At 37.8% G+C, this 19,241-nt stretch overlaps 1 protein-coding gene and 1 long non-coding RNA gene across 2 annotated transcripts in view; one reads left to right on the top strand and one right to left on the bottom strand.

The window, feature by feature from the left end:
* Window positions 1-12,490: 12,490 nt before the first annotated feature.
* LOC139783655 (cytochrome P450 4c21-like) overlaps window positions 12,491-19,241 on the bottom strand; it is a 38,687-nt gene continuing 31,936 nt past the window's right edge. The window contains exons 8-10 of the mRNA XM_071722805.1: window positions 13,730-13,907; window positions 12,915-13,091; window positions 12,491-12,849 (exon numbers count right to left, since the gene is read on the bottom strand). Coding sequence (XP_071578906.1) covers window positions 12,677-12,849; window positions 12,915-13,091; window positions 13,730-13,907 — 528 coding nt within the window. The 3' untranslated portion in view covers window positions 12,491-12,676. The remainder of the gene's footprint in view (window positions 12,850-12,914; window positions 13,092-13,729; window positions 13,908-19,241) is intronic.
* On the top strand, window positions 16,307-19,009 carry LOC139783651 (uncharacterized). The gene is made up of 5 exons (XR_011721338.1): window positions 16,307-17,354; window positions 17,439-17,790; window positions 17,888-18,375; window positions 18,447-18,615; window positions 18,727-19,009. It is a non-coding gene; the product is annotated as an uncharacterized lncRNA (long non-coding RNA).

The raw sequence follows: 19,241 nt of genomic DNA, 5'->3' as shown, positions 1-19,241 counted from the left end.
TGCGCGTGTCGATGAATGAAAGATCTGAAAACGCGAATAATAATTCTGATGATTTGGAGTATGATGTTGCGAGTTCAGACGAGTCGGAAGACGAATGAGCGGCGGAATTTATTTATAAAAGGAATTTTTGAAAACTTGTTTAGGAACTATTGTAATATTAAAGAAATTCAAGGAAATTGCTGTGATTATTCCATTGTAACACATTGTAAGATTGAAGAGCTCGCGCAGGCGAGAGCGAGTCATTCAAATGCTGGCAACCACCAGTTGCGGCAGCTTTTACGCAGGCAACATTTATTCCATCGTGTAGAGGAAAAATTTAGCTTCAATTTGTGTAAAAATTGTCTCGATACACGATGAACGTTGATAATTAACGAAAAAGGACCTTTTTGCACCTGGCTGCCAGGAGGTTGCGGCAGACTGAGAGATGGCGACCTATTTTTTTCAAGTTTTTTAGATCACTCTCTTTTAGATGACGCTTCATTTCCTTCGCAAACAAATGAACGAAGTTGTCTAAAAAAATTTAATTAAAACAGCTCTAATTGAGGGTACTTGCGGCAAGATTTTGCTAGGCACACCGGCCGCGATGTATGACCTGATATGTAATCTTCCATTAAAATCGCATTTCGATAAAATAACAGATAAACGTATAAATCACGCGGCCGGATCCCGTACTATATTACTACGTTTACGCGAGCGTTACTTCAGTAGTAACTTACGATAATTCCTTCGCGTAAAGGAAATTTTGTAGTAACTTACGATAATTTACTCTGCGTAAACGAGTGAATTATCGTAAGTTACTACAAAAGTAACGCTCGCGTAAACGTAGTACATGCGGTAAATACGTTGCGCATAGATGGAGAATAATAAGAAATCGTGTTATTAAATAAAATTATATGTAAAAAAAAAATGCGTAAGACAGTTGGATATATTAGAAAAAAGTATGTACATACGATATACGTTATTTGATTCACAGTTTTTAACTTGCCTGTACATCACCTCGGACTCGTCGATCGAAGCGGTCGATTCAAGCTGGTGTCACCTATGGATCGTTCGGTTCATTACAGTTGCGGTCGGTAACTCATCTCCTATGGTAAAAAGTTGGTGCACCATTAAGATTCACCCGGTATATATATATAAAATGTAATTATACATATATATATATATTGTGACGTTGCAGTTTCGCTGCATCGTGGCAGCGCCCCGCCGCCGTCACAAGGCGCGGGTTTTCGATAATTATTTGTTTCGCGCCCGAGGACGGTTCACAGAGTCAGAGCGAGAGATCTCCAGGGGCATAATTATAATTGCGTTTCCGTATTTTGATCCTTTTTTTGTTATTTTGTATTGATACGTGGCGCCTCACCGAGCTGAGACTGGAGTTCCTGAGGAGATGCAGCAGATCGTAAAATGCGGAATCGACCGAGAGGAATCGAGCCAGGATATCGATCGACGCGAGCGGACCGCGGCGAGACTCGCCGGCCGGCGGGCGCAAGGGAGCGCGGAAGGACACGCGCGCGGCGCGTGATACGGTGACGGACGGACCCGTAGAGGTAGGGCCCCGGGACGCCGGGGCGGAATGAACTTCGCCTGCCCTCCTCACCTGCAAAAAGGACTCCGGGATGGATGGCCACCATTCCCGGACCGAAACGAGAAACACGGGGACATTAGCGTCTCGTTCGCTACCGGGAAGGATCCCGGCGAAATCATCGTGCGCGCGAGGAAACCTTATAGTAGGGGAGCCCAGAGTGCTAAATGGGGATTTACTCGAGCGTCGTAGGAACCTATTGGATTTTGAAGATTAGATGGTAGAAAGAAAAAAAGGTTATATAATGTACACCCTTTCACCGGTGGGGGAAGCGTCTACAGGTTTTCAAAAATGTAAAAAAAAATAGTCACATGAAAATACTCGAGCGCGTCAGATATTGATAGTGTATACGCCCCACGTGTCTCTGATATTGGAGGTATGTTAATCTGCCGGTTTGCATGGTGGAGGTGGCTGTACGGAAGGGTTGAAAACGGGGAAAAAAAAATTTATTCGAGCGCGTCAGATATTCAGAGGGGATGTTAAGTGAACCCGAAAGAAGCTCCCATTCAAAAGACTGACGATTCGGACATGACGCAAGCTCATGGCGGCTTCTTGATAATGCAAAAAAAATCGCCATTTTGAAATACTCGAGCGCGTCAGATTATTATACAGGTGATTCAGCTTGATGTCCTAGTCGTGCTGACCCATAATCTGACGATTATTTGGAGGGATTTTCTTAATCTGACAAATTAAAAAAAATTGTTAAATTAAAAAAATTTTTTTTTTTAATTACTAAATGTGACAAATAAAATGCATGGAAAATAAAATGCAAATAAAAAAATCTATTTCTTTCAATTATAATATATGCAGAAAAAAATAGTAAAATTAAAAAAAAAACTTTAAAAAAATTTTTTTTAATCTTCATCTTCATCCGTGGAAAATACATACAAAAAATACACACTTTAGAGTATCATCACTCATCGTCGTATTAGATAATTACTAACACAAATATTATAATATTTAAACAGACAAACAAGCTAGAGCGTTGTACTGCCACGAACGCGTGTGATCAGCTGTGATGGTGTCATGGCGACGGAAAGTAGTGTGGGGACGGTGCGAGAGAGTAAGAGATCGAGAAAAAGTGAAAGGGAAATAGAGGCGTGGAGTGGGGAATACATGCTTCACTACAGCTGCACGCACTAAACTTTTCTGACGATTTGTGCTGCTTCGGCTTGTGGAAATCGGCAGATTATATTTTTTCCGTTATTCTTGAATTATTTCCTTCAAAATAAAAAAAAATTCGACCGCGCTCGAGAATGTCAAAGTGACGTTTTTTTTTTTGCAAGTTCGTGACCCTCCCACTCCCTTACGTCACGCTCAAATCGTCAGATTATTGAAATGCACACTTTTCAGCATGTTATTAACCCACCTTACCTTAATCTGACGCGCTCGAGTATTTCTAACGATCGATTTTTTTTACTATTCTGATCGGCTGCCCTAGACGCGCGATCCTATATTAAGGGCTTATATATAGTGGAGGTACTCAACAGGGTGCAAGGTATCCCCCTATATGTTAATCTGTCGCGCTCGAGTAAATCCCAAAATCCCCTCTTGGGCTCCCCTACTATTAAGCGCCCTGCGGGAGCCGGGATTGTCGGCCCTGCGCAAGGACACGTCGCGAGCTTGCGGGCTCGCCCCTAATTGGTCTGTGCGTTAGCGTCGAGCGGCCGCGTACGCCCGGGGTGGGGCGCTCAATCGATTCCGCCATCGAGCGAAATTTCGGGAGCACTCCTGGATCGTCCTCGACAGCCTACGCACGCGTCGAAGTAGTCCGTCGCGTTATTAAATCGATTTCCTCGGCGATTATCTGGCGATTTTCTTGGCGATTCTCCTGACCCTTGGGGCGACAGCGAGGAGCTTGCAGGGAGAGCAGAAGAACGGTGAGGTTGCCTCGGTAATATTCAGCATGTAAAGCCACGATACCGCCCTCCGGGTTGCGCTCTCGCTCGGGAATAATTCAATGTCGACGTTGCTCGCCGACCAGGCGTAGATTTCGCGATCGAGAACGATAGCGAGAAGCACCGGAATGGTCTCGTGGCCACGGGATCTTGACCGAAGTTTGCGGGCCTCTGGAGATCACGGTTGATGCGTCGATGACAAGTTCCAATATCGGGAATTCGCTCCGTCTCGCGACCTTCGCGTTCGCGTCCGCGCGTTTTCTTTATGCGTCGCAATTCGTACGGTCGGGACTTAGATTCCACACGCGGCAGTAATGGCGTTCGAATATTTCATGTTCGGCAATTTCATGCATTAGGATATTCGCGTCAGAGTAACATTTAATTCGCATTCGGTTATTTTTCGCGTTGAAGTAATTGCGTTCCGCTGGTACTTGCGTCGAGATATTAATTGCGTTAGGATGTGGTGTGCCTTAAGATACCATTCGCGTCGACCTAATATTGCGTCTCGTTATTATTCGCGATAATTCCGTAATTTTCTCGCGTTAATTCGAGTATTTCGCGTAATGCCGAGTGTCTCGGTGCATCATTTTTCGCGTTGGACGATCGCTGACGATCGCGGGTGTTGCGTTCGATCAGAATCACTTGCGTTAACCTCAGTTTCCTGCGTTAAGATAAATCGGTAATTTCGCGTTAGTTATAGTATTGCTTGCGGTAATTCCGCATATTTCCTCGCGTTAGAAGCGTGTTTCGCGTTACGTCGAGCGCCTCGGCGCCTTATTCTTCGCGTTAGGACATCCTCGGCGATATCCCATCTTGCGTTCGTTCCCTCTTGCGTTGGGACGTTACTCGCGTCACGTTCGTTCTCTGCGTTAGTTTAAGATTATTCCCTGCGTTAGATTAAGATTATTACTTGCGTTAGATTAAGATTGTTTGGTAACAGAATCCCTGCACTGGTTTGGACCTTGCGTTCACGCGCTCCGAGCGTGGCGCACCATCATTTCGCGGCATTTCACGCTATTATTTCGCATTCATCCCAGTTATGTCGTATTCGGTCGTAACTTTCGCCGATGTCCTACATTATTCGTCAGTTTAATACTCTTATTATTACCGGCGTAGTTTATACGTAGTTCATACGACTTTGACGATCTTGTGAGTTTGAATTTCTCCTGATATTATTTTGCTGAATAACGACGCCTTCCGCGCGTTTACAAACTTTTCTTCATTCTCCGTGTTTTCTGGCGTCTGCGTTACTATTGTTTTGTTATTTGGAAATTGACGCCCGCGTTATCAACCGCGCCAGCATTGATCTTATTAGTGAACGCCATAATGGCCCTTGTTCTATTACATAATAAATGTTGCTCTTTATTTGTTACTGACTGAGTTAATAATTCACACGTCACCCCGCCAAGTACCGCGCTGCCCTCCATCAACCCCGCCCTGCTATTAGGTCGAGCTAGCCATTCCTTCGCACACCGACTTATTTCGTTTTGCGTCTTGTTTTTGGTTTCTCGCGATTTCGTGGACGCGAATTTACGCGTCTGGCGCCCAACATTAGAATCGTTTCGTGGAGTTTCGGAGGTGCGAGAGAATCACCGGAGAGGCCTACCATCCCGCTCTCCTTTCCCCTTTTGATCCGGCACACGCCCCCGACCGCTCCGGGAGTGAAAAAGTCGTGACAAGTTTTTTGTTACCGATTTTCTGAAAACCGGTTTTTCTAATTTTTCTAATTTTTCGGGAAATAATTGACCGAATCTCAAAGAATTATAGATCAAACAGGGGTAGAATTTTCCGGGGAGTGCTATAAAGTGTATAATTTTTCGTTACCGATCTTTTTGGAAGCCGGTACCGAAATTTTTTCAATTTTTCGGGAATTAATTGACCGAATCTTAAAGAATTGTATATGAAGTAGGGGTACTAGAGAAGCCCTATACCAAAAACTGATGTTATCCAGTTCCATGTGCAAGCAACTCGATATGTCGACAAAGAAAATTAGCGCTAAATTGAGCAATACGGATAATTTACATGTTGCATTATGCCGAACGATAAACAAGCTTGGCAAGATCAGTATCGGAATCGATATGGATAACAGGTTCACCATCGGAATATTTAACACATATTTGGCCATTCCTTACCCAGACATACTTATACGACCTCTCTTTAGCAATACTCTTAGCCCGTTGTAATATGTCATAAGTGCTCTTGGATAATAACTCGTTGACGTAAATGTTACGATCTGAGTTACCACCGCATACATCTTTCCTTTTGAGTACACCCTTTGCCCGCTTTTTAGAAATAACAATATCGCGAACGGCACTCGAGGCCAAGGTGACAATGATCGAGCTAGAAGCTGCAGCAACTGTGGAAGTCGCTGACAGCACTTTCTTAACAGCTCTAACGCCAAGAATATGGCATGACAAGTTCGGAACGTCCAATGCCTCTAGCATATTTTTGAGAGAGAGAGAGAGAGAGAGAGAGAGAGAGAGAGAGAGAGAGAGAGAGAGAGAGAGAGAGAGAGAGAGAGAGAGAGAGAGAGAGAGACTATTTGCGTGTTTTATTACATATGTCCTCCGGGGCGAAGCCCGGGTAACCAGCTAGTTAAAATGTATAAGAGATAGATATAATTATATATTTTGACGTAGAACTACGTCTTTCCCGGTGGGGGGGGGGGTAACTTCGGGTGCACGACTGCAACGTTTTCCGCGAACTACTCATTTGTTAATAGATCGAATTTTAAAGAATTATATATGAAACGGGTAGAATTTTCCGGGAATGGCGGTGGTGGGGTTAATTTTTCGATACCGATTTTTTTATTGTTATATTTTCGAAAATAATAATCGTAGAGTAATAAATAAGTTGTCATTTGATAGCTTATATAGTCTCATTTTCTCTCTAAAGTCTACAAAGTTTCCAAAAGGGGTTATCATTTTTTTTCTTGCAAAGTTTTCCGCGAACTATTCATTTCTTAATAAACTGAATTTTAAAGAATTATATATGAAACAGGGGTAGAATTTTCCGGGAATGGCGGTGGTAGGGTTAATTTTTCGATACCGATTTTTTTAAAACTGGTTGCGTAGTTTTTTGTTATATTTTCGAAAATAATAATCGTAGAGTAATAAATAAGTTGTCATTTGATAGCTTATATAGTCTTATTTTCTTTCTAAAGTCTATAAAGTCTCCAAAAGGGGTTATCGATTTTTTTCTTGCAATGTTTTCCGCGAATTACTCATTTGTTAATAGACTGAATTTTAAAGAATTATATATGAAACAGGGGTAGAATTTTTCGGGAATGGCGGTGGTGGGGTTAGTTTTTTGATACCGATTTTTTTTAAACCGGTTGCGTATTTTTAGTTTTCGATGCCAATTTTAGTAAAATTGCTAATAATGAAAGGGTTATCGATTTTTATCTAAAAAAGATAGAAATCGGTAACCCCTTTTGGAGACTTTATAGACTTTAGAGAGAAAATGAGACTATAATATATAAGCTATCGAATGACAACTTATGGGTTAATTTTTCGATACGGGTTAATACGGGTTAATTTTTCAATACCGATTTTTTTTAAACCGGTTGTGTAGTTTTTTGTTATATTTTCAAAAATAATAATCGTAGAGTAATAAATAAGTTGTCATTAGTGTTAAGTATAAATTACTTGCAGAAATCGGTAACCCCTTCCCCGATTCTCGTCAAAGTAAATCGGTTACCCCTTCAACAATCTTCGCCAAATTCAATACCAACCTTTTTTTAATGATGATATATAAGAATACATGTATAACTTATACTTTATTTAAGCATAAATCGGTATCCTCTTTACCTTATTTTTATGAAACCAGTACTAAAATTTTTTTAGAAAACAAAGTTAAATTTAAAAAAATAAACGAGCACAGTAACAACTGTGCCGCAAACAACGTAGAACTACGTCAACTGTCACTATTTCATGTTAAAGTATTCAGCGAAGGAAAGTAGACGTAGGGCTACGTCAACTGTCTTTCGCTAAATAATAGTGACAGTTGACGTAGTCCTACGTCTATTTTCCTTCGCTGAATACTTTAACATGAAATAGTGACAGTTGACGTAGTTCTACGTTGTTTGCGGCACAGTTGTTACTGTGCTCGTTTTTTGTGAAGAACAACTTTTCTATGACACCTGACACTTAGTCCTTAATATTGTATATAATTTAATACTAGATACAATAATATTAAATATTACTATACTGTATATATTATATATAACATATCTGTTTTTAATGAGGTATAGATATCCGATATATATCCAGAATCAGATATCATATTTGAAAATGAAATTATCATGGCTTTTCGCGATCTTGGAGATGTCTTTGAGATATTCTCATGATATCTTGCGCAATCAGATATTCCGTCATACAGATATCTTCTGGATATCTTGGAGATATATTTTGCTATGTGGGATACTACATCAATTAAACACTCTGCATAGTATTATAGTCATAAAATAGTTTAATAGTCAAGATATATAATCAGAAAAAACAAAATTTGTGATATATATTGTGATATATAGTCGAGAAAAATTAAAAGAAAATAATAGTATATTGTGTTACAAGTGCGGAAAGTTGGCTATTGGTGACGAGCGCGGGTAGGCGCACGAGCCGAAGGCGAGTGCGCCTACCCGCGCTCGTGACCAATAGCCAACTTCCGTACGTGTAACACATACTATTTTGTATTACAAGTGCGTTTAGTTTAAAGAAGGATTTGCGGGGGGCGAGGGGGGGCGAAGCCCCCCGAGCCCTTAAAGAAGGACTTGCGGGGGACGAGGGGGGGCGAAGCCCCCCCGAGTCCGGGCGCAGGCGGGGGGGTTCGGGGGGGCAAAGCCCCCCCGAGTCTGGGCGCAGGCGGGGAGGGGGGCGCGGGGGGGAGGGGCGGAGCCCCTTTCCCCGCCTATGATAAAGCAACGTTTATTACAGGAGCAAACATGATGTTAGGTTTTCGCCGGCTCGTAGCTCGAGGGAACGGTACCGGGCTTCCCGACGATCCGCGTTTCGTTCCCGGAAGACGCGATCCCGACGACGGACGACTTATCGATCGTCCTGGCGTGCGAATCCGCGCGACACACGTGCACACACATACACACCCGCTACGCGACTCCTCGACGATTTCTGGGATGATATGATCCATTTTATTCACTTTATAATTGCTTTATTATGTGAGTTGCGCGTACAAGTATGTACAGTAGAGTGACATATGAGTAGCTGTTAGGTTAGGTGTGTGTTGGGAAGAGGCGAAGTGGCGGTATTTTCGGTAGTTGTTTTCTGTGTGCGCTGCGAGATGGCGTTGATACCCGTTAGGTATGGCTTGAACCCGTGCGCTATGAGTCTTAGCGCACGGTTTTCCCGTTGACTATGACTTTGGATATGACGTGTGGAATATTTTGTAGGTAGATGTTGGCAAATCGTTACTTTTCGCACAGAAAACACACACGGAAAGTGCTACTTTCCATGCACGTGTAATACAAAATATTTTATATTTAGATATTGTCTTTTATGAATAAAGATTATCATATTTTTAAAATAAATTTTAGAAGCATTATTTTTATATTTAGTATAAATATTTATTTGATATTTTTAGTAATATTTATTATTACTTACAGTTATTATTTCTATAAATATTTATAACATAAATTAAAAACACATTTAATAATATTAATGATAATTATTTACAATTTATTTTTAAATATTTATTATAATTTTTTAGATACTTTTATTTCTCAGACATTAAAATATTTACAAAATATTTTCTATATATTTTTAAAATATTTTAAAAATATTTTCATCTTTCTTATAAATATTTCAAAATTATTTTAAAAATATTTTGTGCTGTCTGGGATATTATTGAAAGCAAATTGAAAACATTCAAATATGGGGTTTACACTCTCATTAGGTGTTACTTTCATTTAAGGGTTTATATTTTTAGGGTTTATACCGTCATATTTAAGGATTAACCATTAATTGAAGGTTAACCATGATTTGAAAGTTAACCATCATTTGAAGGTTAACCTTCAATTGGCGGTCCGAAATCACACTCAACTTTAAGGTTTTTTTTTGGTGTTTTTTTTACAGTTAACACCAAAAGTTGAGTGTATTTTTCCATAAGGGCTATTTTTATACAATGCTTTTTATTATAGATTTACAAATATAATAAAAAAAGTGTTCGATTTAGAAATTTGCAGATTGCTTCCTCATCAATTTACTTCGCTTATAAAAGTTTCCTTAATGAGGAACCCCAATCTATTATATGCTAATAATTTGGCAAATTTCTCATAGATAAAACTTTATGAGCGAAAAAAAATGATCAGGAAGCAAGTTTTAGATAAAAATTTAGAAATGCCGCAAAAATCAATGTAAAATTACTATATATGTTTGTGTATATGTACTTATATGTGTATATATGTACAGGTATGTGTATATGTGTATATATTCAAACGTATCGCTCTTTATTTCCATCTCATAAATGATTATATCTATAAGTTGCTGTTTCACTTAAAAAGCTTCCTATATGAGAAACCCTAAGGTAAAATTAGAAAAAAATTATATATTTGAAAAATAGGGCACAGTAACAACTGTGCCGCAAACAACAACGTAGAACTATGTCAAATGTCACTATTTCATGTTAAAGCTAGTATTCAACGAAGGAAAGTAGACGTAGGGCTACCAGAGTTACCCTATACTACTTAAAAGGTATAAATTGGCGTGTTTCATTTACGATTGTTATATTTATATAGTAGGGGAGACCGGGGCTAGTTGTCACACTTTTCAAATACTAATTTTTTAAAAAATGTTAGCAATATTTTATAATATCGTATACTACTTTATAATGTAGCTACATCCTTTAGGTGTAAGAAAAAAAATATTAGACTTGTATATATTTATACACAACAAAGTTATTTAATTCTAAACAAAACCGCGCAAATGTGACAACTTACCCCATACCCAGGGTTGGTTGTCACATGACTCTGGATTGATTGTCATGTATCTTTCATGTAGAGGAAACATACGACAAATAGTTCCTGTTTTAATATTTTATTAAAGTTAGTGCCAGTGTTTGGTAAATTTAACTTAATACTATATTGCAGCATGAATTAAACGAAAAATTAATAATTTTCATAAACTTTGTAATATAATTCTCATAAACTTAGAGTAAATGAAAAATTAATAATTTTCATAAACTTTGAATCCCATCTCATTTGAGACAACTTACCCTGAACGGTCATTTTGAACAAAGAAGATTATATTTATAAACTATGTTGCAATGACGATTAACTAAATACAGGAAAAATTATCTAAAACTATAATAGATCTTATGACCAAAAAGATATTACGACTAGTAATTCCAAAAACCAACGGAACAATAAAAACAGAGGTAAGAAAAATTTACTCACGACCTCCAACTTTTAAAAAGTGCTCGTAAATATCACATGCAATGTTTTTGAAACAAGCTATTTCGTACACTCGACTAACATGATAGGAGCAACCTACACTATAAAGAAGAATATTCCACTCAATCTATTAAGTGAGATATAAGCTTTGTGACAACTTACCCGTGTGACTTCTAGCCCCGGTCTTTCCTATTGTATACTAACTTTTTAATCTCGCAAAATTTGTTGAAGAGAAATACGTTTTTGTAATATTACATGTATGTGTAATAACTTTTAAAATTTGCGTTAAATTACCAAAAATCATGTTGAGAATAATGACAAAGTCCTTCAGTTTTTAAAGACATTAATTATAGTCATGAGTTGAAATACTAAATTAATCGTCTGTTAAGAATTAACCCTTTCGATACGGAGAGTGACTATATAGTCATCCATTATACTGCTCACTGCGGCCGAACAGTGAGCAGTGAAAAAGTACACTCAACTTTGATGGTTAACACCCAAATTGAGAGTTAACACTCAAATTTGGGCGTAAGTTTAGTGTTTGTCATCAAAGTTAAGTGTCAACACTTAAATTTAGGTGTAGATTGAGTGTTGACCATTAAGGTTTAGGTAAATTGTGGGTTTAATCCTCAATGATGAGTGTTTAGTGATTGGGAGTGTAGTGATTGGGAGTTTATTCTCAATGATAAGTGTAGGTTGGGGAATAAGCCTCAATGTTTAGTGTAGGTTGTAGATTGATCCTCATCGTTGGATGTACAACGCCCGATCGTTTCACATTAGATGGCGCGACGCGCGAGTCGCTACTCTCAAAGAGCCTCGTTAGGTGTCATGGCCGCACTTGCTTGCGTTTCTTCGAACATGTCGAGTCCGTTATCTCTTTCTTGACGGATTGATCGTTGCGGCGCGTGTTCTGGAGACCAACCGAGCGAGAGTCGGATTACCAGGGAGAGCTCACCGCCAGGAAAGGGAGAGCTGCGGCAGCTAGCGTCCGAGAGGGAGGATCGAGGCGAGGAGTCCGGTTCAGCGAGCGGAGCCCTTAAAAGATTCTCATTGGGACGCCATATTTGTTACTTTCATTTGAGGGTTTATATTTTTAGCGTTTATACCGTCATTTTTAAGGATTAACCATTAATTGAAGGTTAACTATCACTTTTGAAAGTTAACCATCATCCAAAGAAAAACCCTTAAAGTTTGGGTGTGATTTTGGACCGCCAATTGAAGATTAACCTTCAAATGATGGTTAACCTTCAATTGACGGTCCGAAATCACACCCAACTTTAATGGTTTTTCTATGGTGTTTTTTTTACGGTTAACACCAAAAGTTGAGTGTATTTTTCCATAAGGGAGTGACTATATATAGTCACTGTTCACATGTTGCGGCTGAGCAACTTGAAATGTTAACTTGAAACTCTTCTGTTGATAAATTTTTTAAATTGTTTTTGTTATTGAGTTTTATTACATATAATAATTGACGGCGTTGAACATCGAGTGCCTAGCTCTCTCGGCCGAATCGCGTATATCGGCGGATCGACGTTTCGGCCACTGGAGGGACGTTCGCGTCCCGGTCGCTCTGTACCAAAAGGGTTAAACGTATTAAAAATTAATAAATTCAAGAAATCTTTAGAGTTTACTTCAATACATTTTATCGTTTCAATACTTTCCACTTTTTACAATGTTACAAAGTAAAAAATATTAAATTGAAGCTAACTTAATATATGCACCTTTCACCAAGATAATATACAGAATATTATATAAAAGTATAATCTCTAATATTCCACATATTTTTACATTATTTTATTGGAAATTCCGTTTCTCAATTTTGACTTTCAAAGGCTTCTCAGTAGATAATAGCGTGCTAAACTTTAATTTTATTTCATCTATCTCTACGCTTTTATTTACTTTGAATACGAATGTTCGTACCAACGTTGCTAAGATAACCTTCATACACATCATTCCGTATTTCATACCTGCAAATTTGCAATTATATGTAAATTAATTTGACCATAATACTTTGTAATTTATTTAAGACTACCTATGCAATTCCTTGGTCCGTCACTAAAAGGCATGTAACAATACAATTGACTTTTTGTTTTTTCTGGAAGAAATCTGTCCGGGTCAAACATTAATGGGTTTGGCCAATATTTTTCGTTTCGATGTATCTTAATAATTCCTATGACAATATTTGTGCCTTTTGGTAAAGTAACTCCTCCTAAAATATGTATTTTTTATTTAAAAAAAAAATTATTACAACAAAAGCATGACAACATAAATAATACAACTTAAAATTTATTGTAAAATGGATATGTACATAAAACTGACAAAGCGATATTGCACATAGGAATAATGGCTTCGTTGTATTATTTATCAAATCTTACGATTACTAAAATGAGAATAAAATCATCTTTCTTGTAACTTTTAAAATATTAATATTAAATATTTTTGTAACAGAAATATTTAAGTACAGTTTCTTTTAATATGAAATCAAGTTAAATAAAGATAGATGTTATGATGTCTAATGGAGGAGTGGAGTACGACTGTGAACGCGAGGTAAATACGAACGATTACTATTGCAGTATATTAAAGTATTATAGCATCTATATTAGAGTTGTGATATTTTCCCACTTCTCGCACCCAGATAGTCTGATATACGCTCAGTGATACGATTACGAGAAGTGGGAGAATATCACTTCTCTAATATAGTATAACAAATATCGTTCGCGTTTACCCCGTGTTCGCAGTTACCCCACTCTTCCCTACATTTCTCAATTTTCTTATTATTTATAAAGAGAAGTAATTCTAATAAGAATTAACAATATATATTTGCTAGTATATAAAAAGTGAACAAACCTAGTTTTAAATCTTCTGTTACTTCTCGTCCAATTAGAGGGATAGGTGGGAAAATTCTCATTGTTTCCTTGATAACTCGGTCCAAATAATGCATATGTTGTAAATCGTCATATTTAATTGGTGCAGATTTTATAGTTTCCGTACCATAAATTTTCAATAATTCTTCGTGTACTTTTTCCTTTTATGACATTAAGTGAAGTATTTATTCACATATAATAAATGCAAAATAATATTTAATAGACTTCTATCAATTGCTATTAAAATTTGATTTTATTCTAGTCATAAGTGAAGCGTTGCTATTAATATATGCTAATCTAGATATTTGCATAATTATATTGAAATTTTTAATACTATTTTTTATTTAAAAAAAAACTAATTATTTAAAAACTTTGATTTAATCGCAGCATGAGCGTTTTCGGAAGAACAGCCTATATGTCAATATGTAGATATTTGTACAATTTTTAAAAAATTTTTAATTTTAATAAAATATTTTGCATGTTGCAAATACAAACATTGTAGGGGAGACCGGGGCAAACTCGACACAATTTTTTCAAAGGTAATTTTCAACAATTAATTAAAATTTTCTAGCAAATTTAATGATACACATTTAAAGAGTGTTCCTTCAGGTACAAAATTGCTTAAGGAAATTTTGCTGTACGTCACTTAGTTTTGCCCTCAGGAAAGGAAAAGTGACGCGAAGACAAATTTTCAAATTAAAAAATGCCGGAGCAAACTCGACACTTTGCCTGATCCACACAATTTGATCTGGAACTTATTTTTTATTAATAAGAGAAATAGGATCGACAATATACAATATTTGTTGGATACAATTGTTGGAAAAATTATATGTATATATATAGTATATATATATACAGAAACTAACATAAGGCCGTCAAAGAACTAGGCTTGGATCGCAAGGCTTTTAATTCTTGATATTGTATATTGTCGATCCTATTTCTCTTATTATTATTTATTCACGTCGCCTGAGTAAAACGTTCCAAACTATTATCACCGGTTATTGCGATAAACATTACCACATGCCTCGGTGGTCGAATTGGTACGACGCCCTACACGGAATGAGGGAGGTTCCAGGTTCGAACCCTGGCTGAGGTAATTTTTTTCGCAATAAAATTCTTTACAGTTTTAGATAATTAAATCGAGTCGATTTAATTCCGGGGAGGGAAGGGTTTTTAATTCTAACAATAACTGTGTTTTAAAGTCCGACATTAATCGGCGCGCAGTTTGTTGGAAAAATTATATGTATATATATAGTATATATATATACAGAAACTAACATAAGGCCGTCAAAGAACTAGGCTTGGATCGCAAGGCTTTTAATTCTTGATATTGTATATTGTCGATCCTATTTCTCTTATTATTATTTATTCACGTCGCCTGAGTAAAACGTTCCAAACTATTATCACCGGTTATTGCGATAAACATTACCACATGCCTCGGTGGTCGAATTGGTACGACGCCCTACACGGAATGAGGGAGGTTCCAGGTTCGAACCCTGGCTGAGGTAATTTTTTTCGCAATAAAATTCTTTACAGTTTTTAGATAATTAAATCGAGTCGATTTAATTCCGGGGAGGGAAGGGTTTTTAATTCTAACAATAACTGTGTTTTAAAGTCCGACATTAATCGGCGCGCAGTTTGTTGGAAAAATTATATGTATATATATAGTATATATATATACAGAAACTAACATAAGGCCGTCAAAGAACTAGGCTTGGATCGCAAGGCTTTTAATTCTTGATATTATTTTTATTGTTTGAAACTAAACATGAAATCTGGTTCATCAGATCTGGCCAGATATAATTTGATCTGCAAATTGTCCCTATCTAGCCAGATCTGAACAGATATAACCAGATCTGACCAGATATAATTTAATCTGCCGAGGTATAATTATATTTATTGAATGTATCCAGATCTGCTCAGATATAATTAAAAATTATGAAGAGATGTAAAATGTTATAAAACCATTAATATATCGATTCAATTCAAAATTGTGTGCCACTTTATTATTAGCGTGCGATACAACTGATGATATAAGTTGTACCGTGCACTTGATTTATATACCGTTCTTATACTATCGTCATATTTTAAATACGAGAAACGGATCTCATCGAACGCCATCTATCGGATAATTCGACATTTGCATGTATAACCAGTAAATAATTCTTATTAATTAAAGTAAAAAATGTAAAGTCTCTAATAATTCTTATTCGAGTTGGTAATTATTTATGCAAGTCTCCAAATAACTTCAACAAAAATTTTTAATGTAATCTAGCTATTAAGTAATAATCATTGTATATATGCTATGAGACACCTTTTGCAGCTGCAGCTTCTGTACTAAATTGAAACTAAATCAAAATCGAACGAATCTTGTTGTTAGACTGCTATTTCTGTTCGTGTTTATGTTTGTGGACATGGGGAATATGTCATAATGACTTAGTTTGGCACGCGGAATCACCATGTTAACGCTTGTAGTACAAATTAGCACTCACTGTACTTACCAGTTTAAGTAAACTAGAAAAAAATGTCAGTCACACCCCGGGTGGAAATGTGTCTGGGCGATCCAAGTTTCTATTTTGGGCCCCGTGGGGAATGTCGTGGCACGCCCGTATCGGAAATCTAGCCAGGCGCTGCCTAGTATTTCATCTAGGCGCTAGACAGAATTGTGCGGGGGTGCCAAGATGGGAAATCCAGCCGGGGGCTAGCTAGCGCCCGGCCAGTGAGGCAGGATCATAATAGTCATATTTAACATAAGTAATATTATTAAATAATATCTAAGTAAAATGTAAAATTATTCAACATTTCATAAAGTTATTCGACACTCAAGTTATAATCATGGCTTGTATCAAACTGTCAACCCTGTTGCACACGGAAAAAATTGTTTGTGCGACGCTATCATTTCGGCGCTTAGCCGCGGGCGACGACAGCGTCTCTATCTCACGTCTCGCGTGCCATCTGCCATGTAATAGTGGTTATGGTTAGTGGTTAAGAAGCCATTGTTGCATTGTTCGCATTTCGTTTCGCGCGTGAGTTGAGTTGAGGCCGCAGGGGAAAGGGGGAAGTGATCCGCGCAGTTCCTTTCCTTGGTGCCCTCCGACGCGACGGCTCCGACGACCGCCGCCCGCGTCGTGAGTAGTCGCTCTTTCCCCCCGCGTGATCCGCGGCGCCGTTCAGACCGCTTCCGCGCGCGCGAGGATACGTAGCCGGGCCGAGCGGACTCGCGGCGTCATCGGCGACCCCGCGCGCGATTGTCGCGACGACCGGGCGACGTAGGTGCCGCGCGTCGGAACGTGCACGCGGACACGGCGGCACGTAGGTGTTGCGCATCTGCTTTGTCCGCGCGACCGCGTGCCGCATACCGCGTGCGCCACGCGCGTTCTTCTCGGGGAACGGAAGACTGCCTCCCCCTCGCTCGGGTGACGTGTGCCGGGTCGCGGAAACGGATCCCCGTCGCGCTTTCTTCGCCGCCGAGACTGCCGAGAGACGGAATTTGGGCCTAACGTACCTAGGGCATCCCGAGTTCGCGGAAATATCAAAAGATAGACAAAGAAGTTCACAAGCTATTAAACCTTGGGGTGTATCTCCACCTGTTATTGATAGATTCAAAGGTAAGTACTTCTATTGTAAATACTGCATGACTGCGATTTTCCGTGCTTACTTCTCTCACCTTATATATGTATGCAAAATTACAGGTTGTCAGTCAAGAAAATGATCATTGTATATGGTACGGAGTATGTTACACGGATGCAGCTATGCACAAAAAGTATTGTCCTTACGATGGACCACCGAAGCCATTGAATTCTGAAGGACAAAAATTGTTGGCTAAGCATTGTCCACATTTGTTGGTGGATGATGGCAAAGGAATTAATACCTGCTGCGATACAACTCAGCTTGCTACGTTAGACTCAAATATCAAGCTTGCGTCAAATTTTCTAAAAAGATGCCCTAGTTGCTCAGATAATTTAGTGAAACATTTTTGCGATTTTACATGCGCTGTTAACCAAAGCAAATTTATCAACATTACGGAGAAAGGCGAAGCAAATGGTAATTATTATATTTCATCATTTAATATGTTTAAGATTTAATATTTTATGTTTATAACATTTTGATACGCATTTTACTATTTTGAATCTCTTTCCAGGTGTAGAATATATTAACGGGATAGGTGTATATATAACAAATAAATATCTTGACGGCACGTTTAACTCGTGCAATAAGGTGTCAGTGCCGAGTACGGGGCAGTTAGCATTGGATTTAATGTGCGGAGAATGGGGTGCAAGTAGATGTACTCCTTTGAAATGGTTTCACTATATGGGTGATGCGGAGAATAATGTTCATGTACCTTTCCAAATCACATATGTGAATACTAACAAATCTGTCGGATCATTTGTGCCATTAGACCTTCCAATCTCACACCATGCAGTACGGCGCTAAACGTAAATAGTGAAGAACCAACGTGAAATGAAAGACTTGCTCGAAGCATCCGGAGTGATTAAAGACGGCGTTGGCGCAAATAATAATCAATAATTTACTGATAAATATAATATCTGCTTTCCAATGGGTACAAAAGACGATTTAAATGCATTTCAAGAAATGTTAAAAACCAACGACATTTGCCGTCACGATTTTGTAAGTTTTTTGTTACTTTTAATTTTATTACTTTTTCTATACATTTTTTCTATATATTTTTTAATGTTTAGAAGGCTTTCTTATATTTTTTTGTCGATCGACAATTAAATATTAGTAAAAGTGTCACAAATATAATCAAAAAATTAGTGACAAGGGAGCTTGCATTAATATGTACAGCACAAAAAAAAATTGATGCCAAAATTGTCCTAAAAGACACTCCGATCTGCGACTGCATTATTGGTAAGAAAATACAATTTTTCTCTATATTACTATTATTAGTAATTATTCTATGTTAATTTAGAGATAAAGAGTTTTATACATAATAATTAATATATTATATGTTGTATATAGATGTTGTTGTAAACATTTTTGAGAAGCATGGAAAATGTATTACCCAAAAGGAAATATATTCAGCTATAGGCATTACTTTAACGAACGCTAAGGACTGGGATGGTCATCGGTTACATCGATCAAAGAAAGCCAGAAATGACGATCAGATCAACCCTTAAATGATTATAATATTAAATATATTTCATTACTTCTTTGTAACTGAGATTACTATATATATATCTAACTCGTTGTAAACTGAGATATTAAATACAAATACAATTAAATACGCGACAATTAAATACAATTTACAATCGTCTTACAAGGATACCTCGCAAAGTGTCAAATTCTGACTTTAATATAACTTTGTGTACATACAGATTATGTAAATAGATGAATTTAGAAAATAGGAGTTGGAGCCAATAAACGGTTTTAAGGGGTGAAACCACCCGTCTGTATGTACACAAAGTTATATTAAAATCAGAATTTTACACTTCGCAAGGTTCTCTTGTTAGTATTTATTTATTAATTTTAAATCT

This window comes from Temnothorax nylanderi, unplaced genomic scaffold (genome assembly GCF_030848795.1).
Source record: "Temnothorax nylanderi isolate EJ_2023f unplaced genomic scaffold, tnyl_v1.0 TNYL_tig0526_pilon, whole genome shotgun sequence".
NCBI lineage: Eukaryota > Metazoa > Arthropoda > Insecta > Hymenoptera > Formicidae > Temnothorax > Temnothorax nylanderi.
This window is presented reverse-complemented; position numbering and strand designations above follow the sequence as displayed.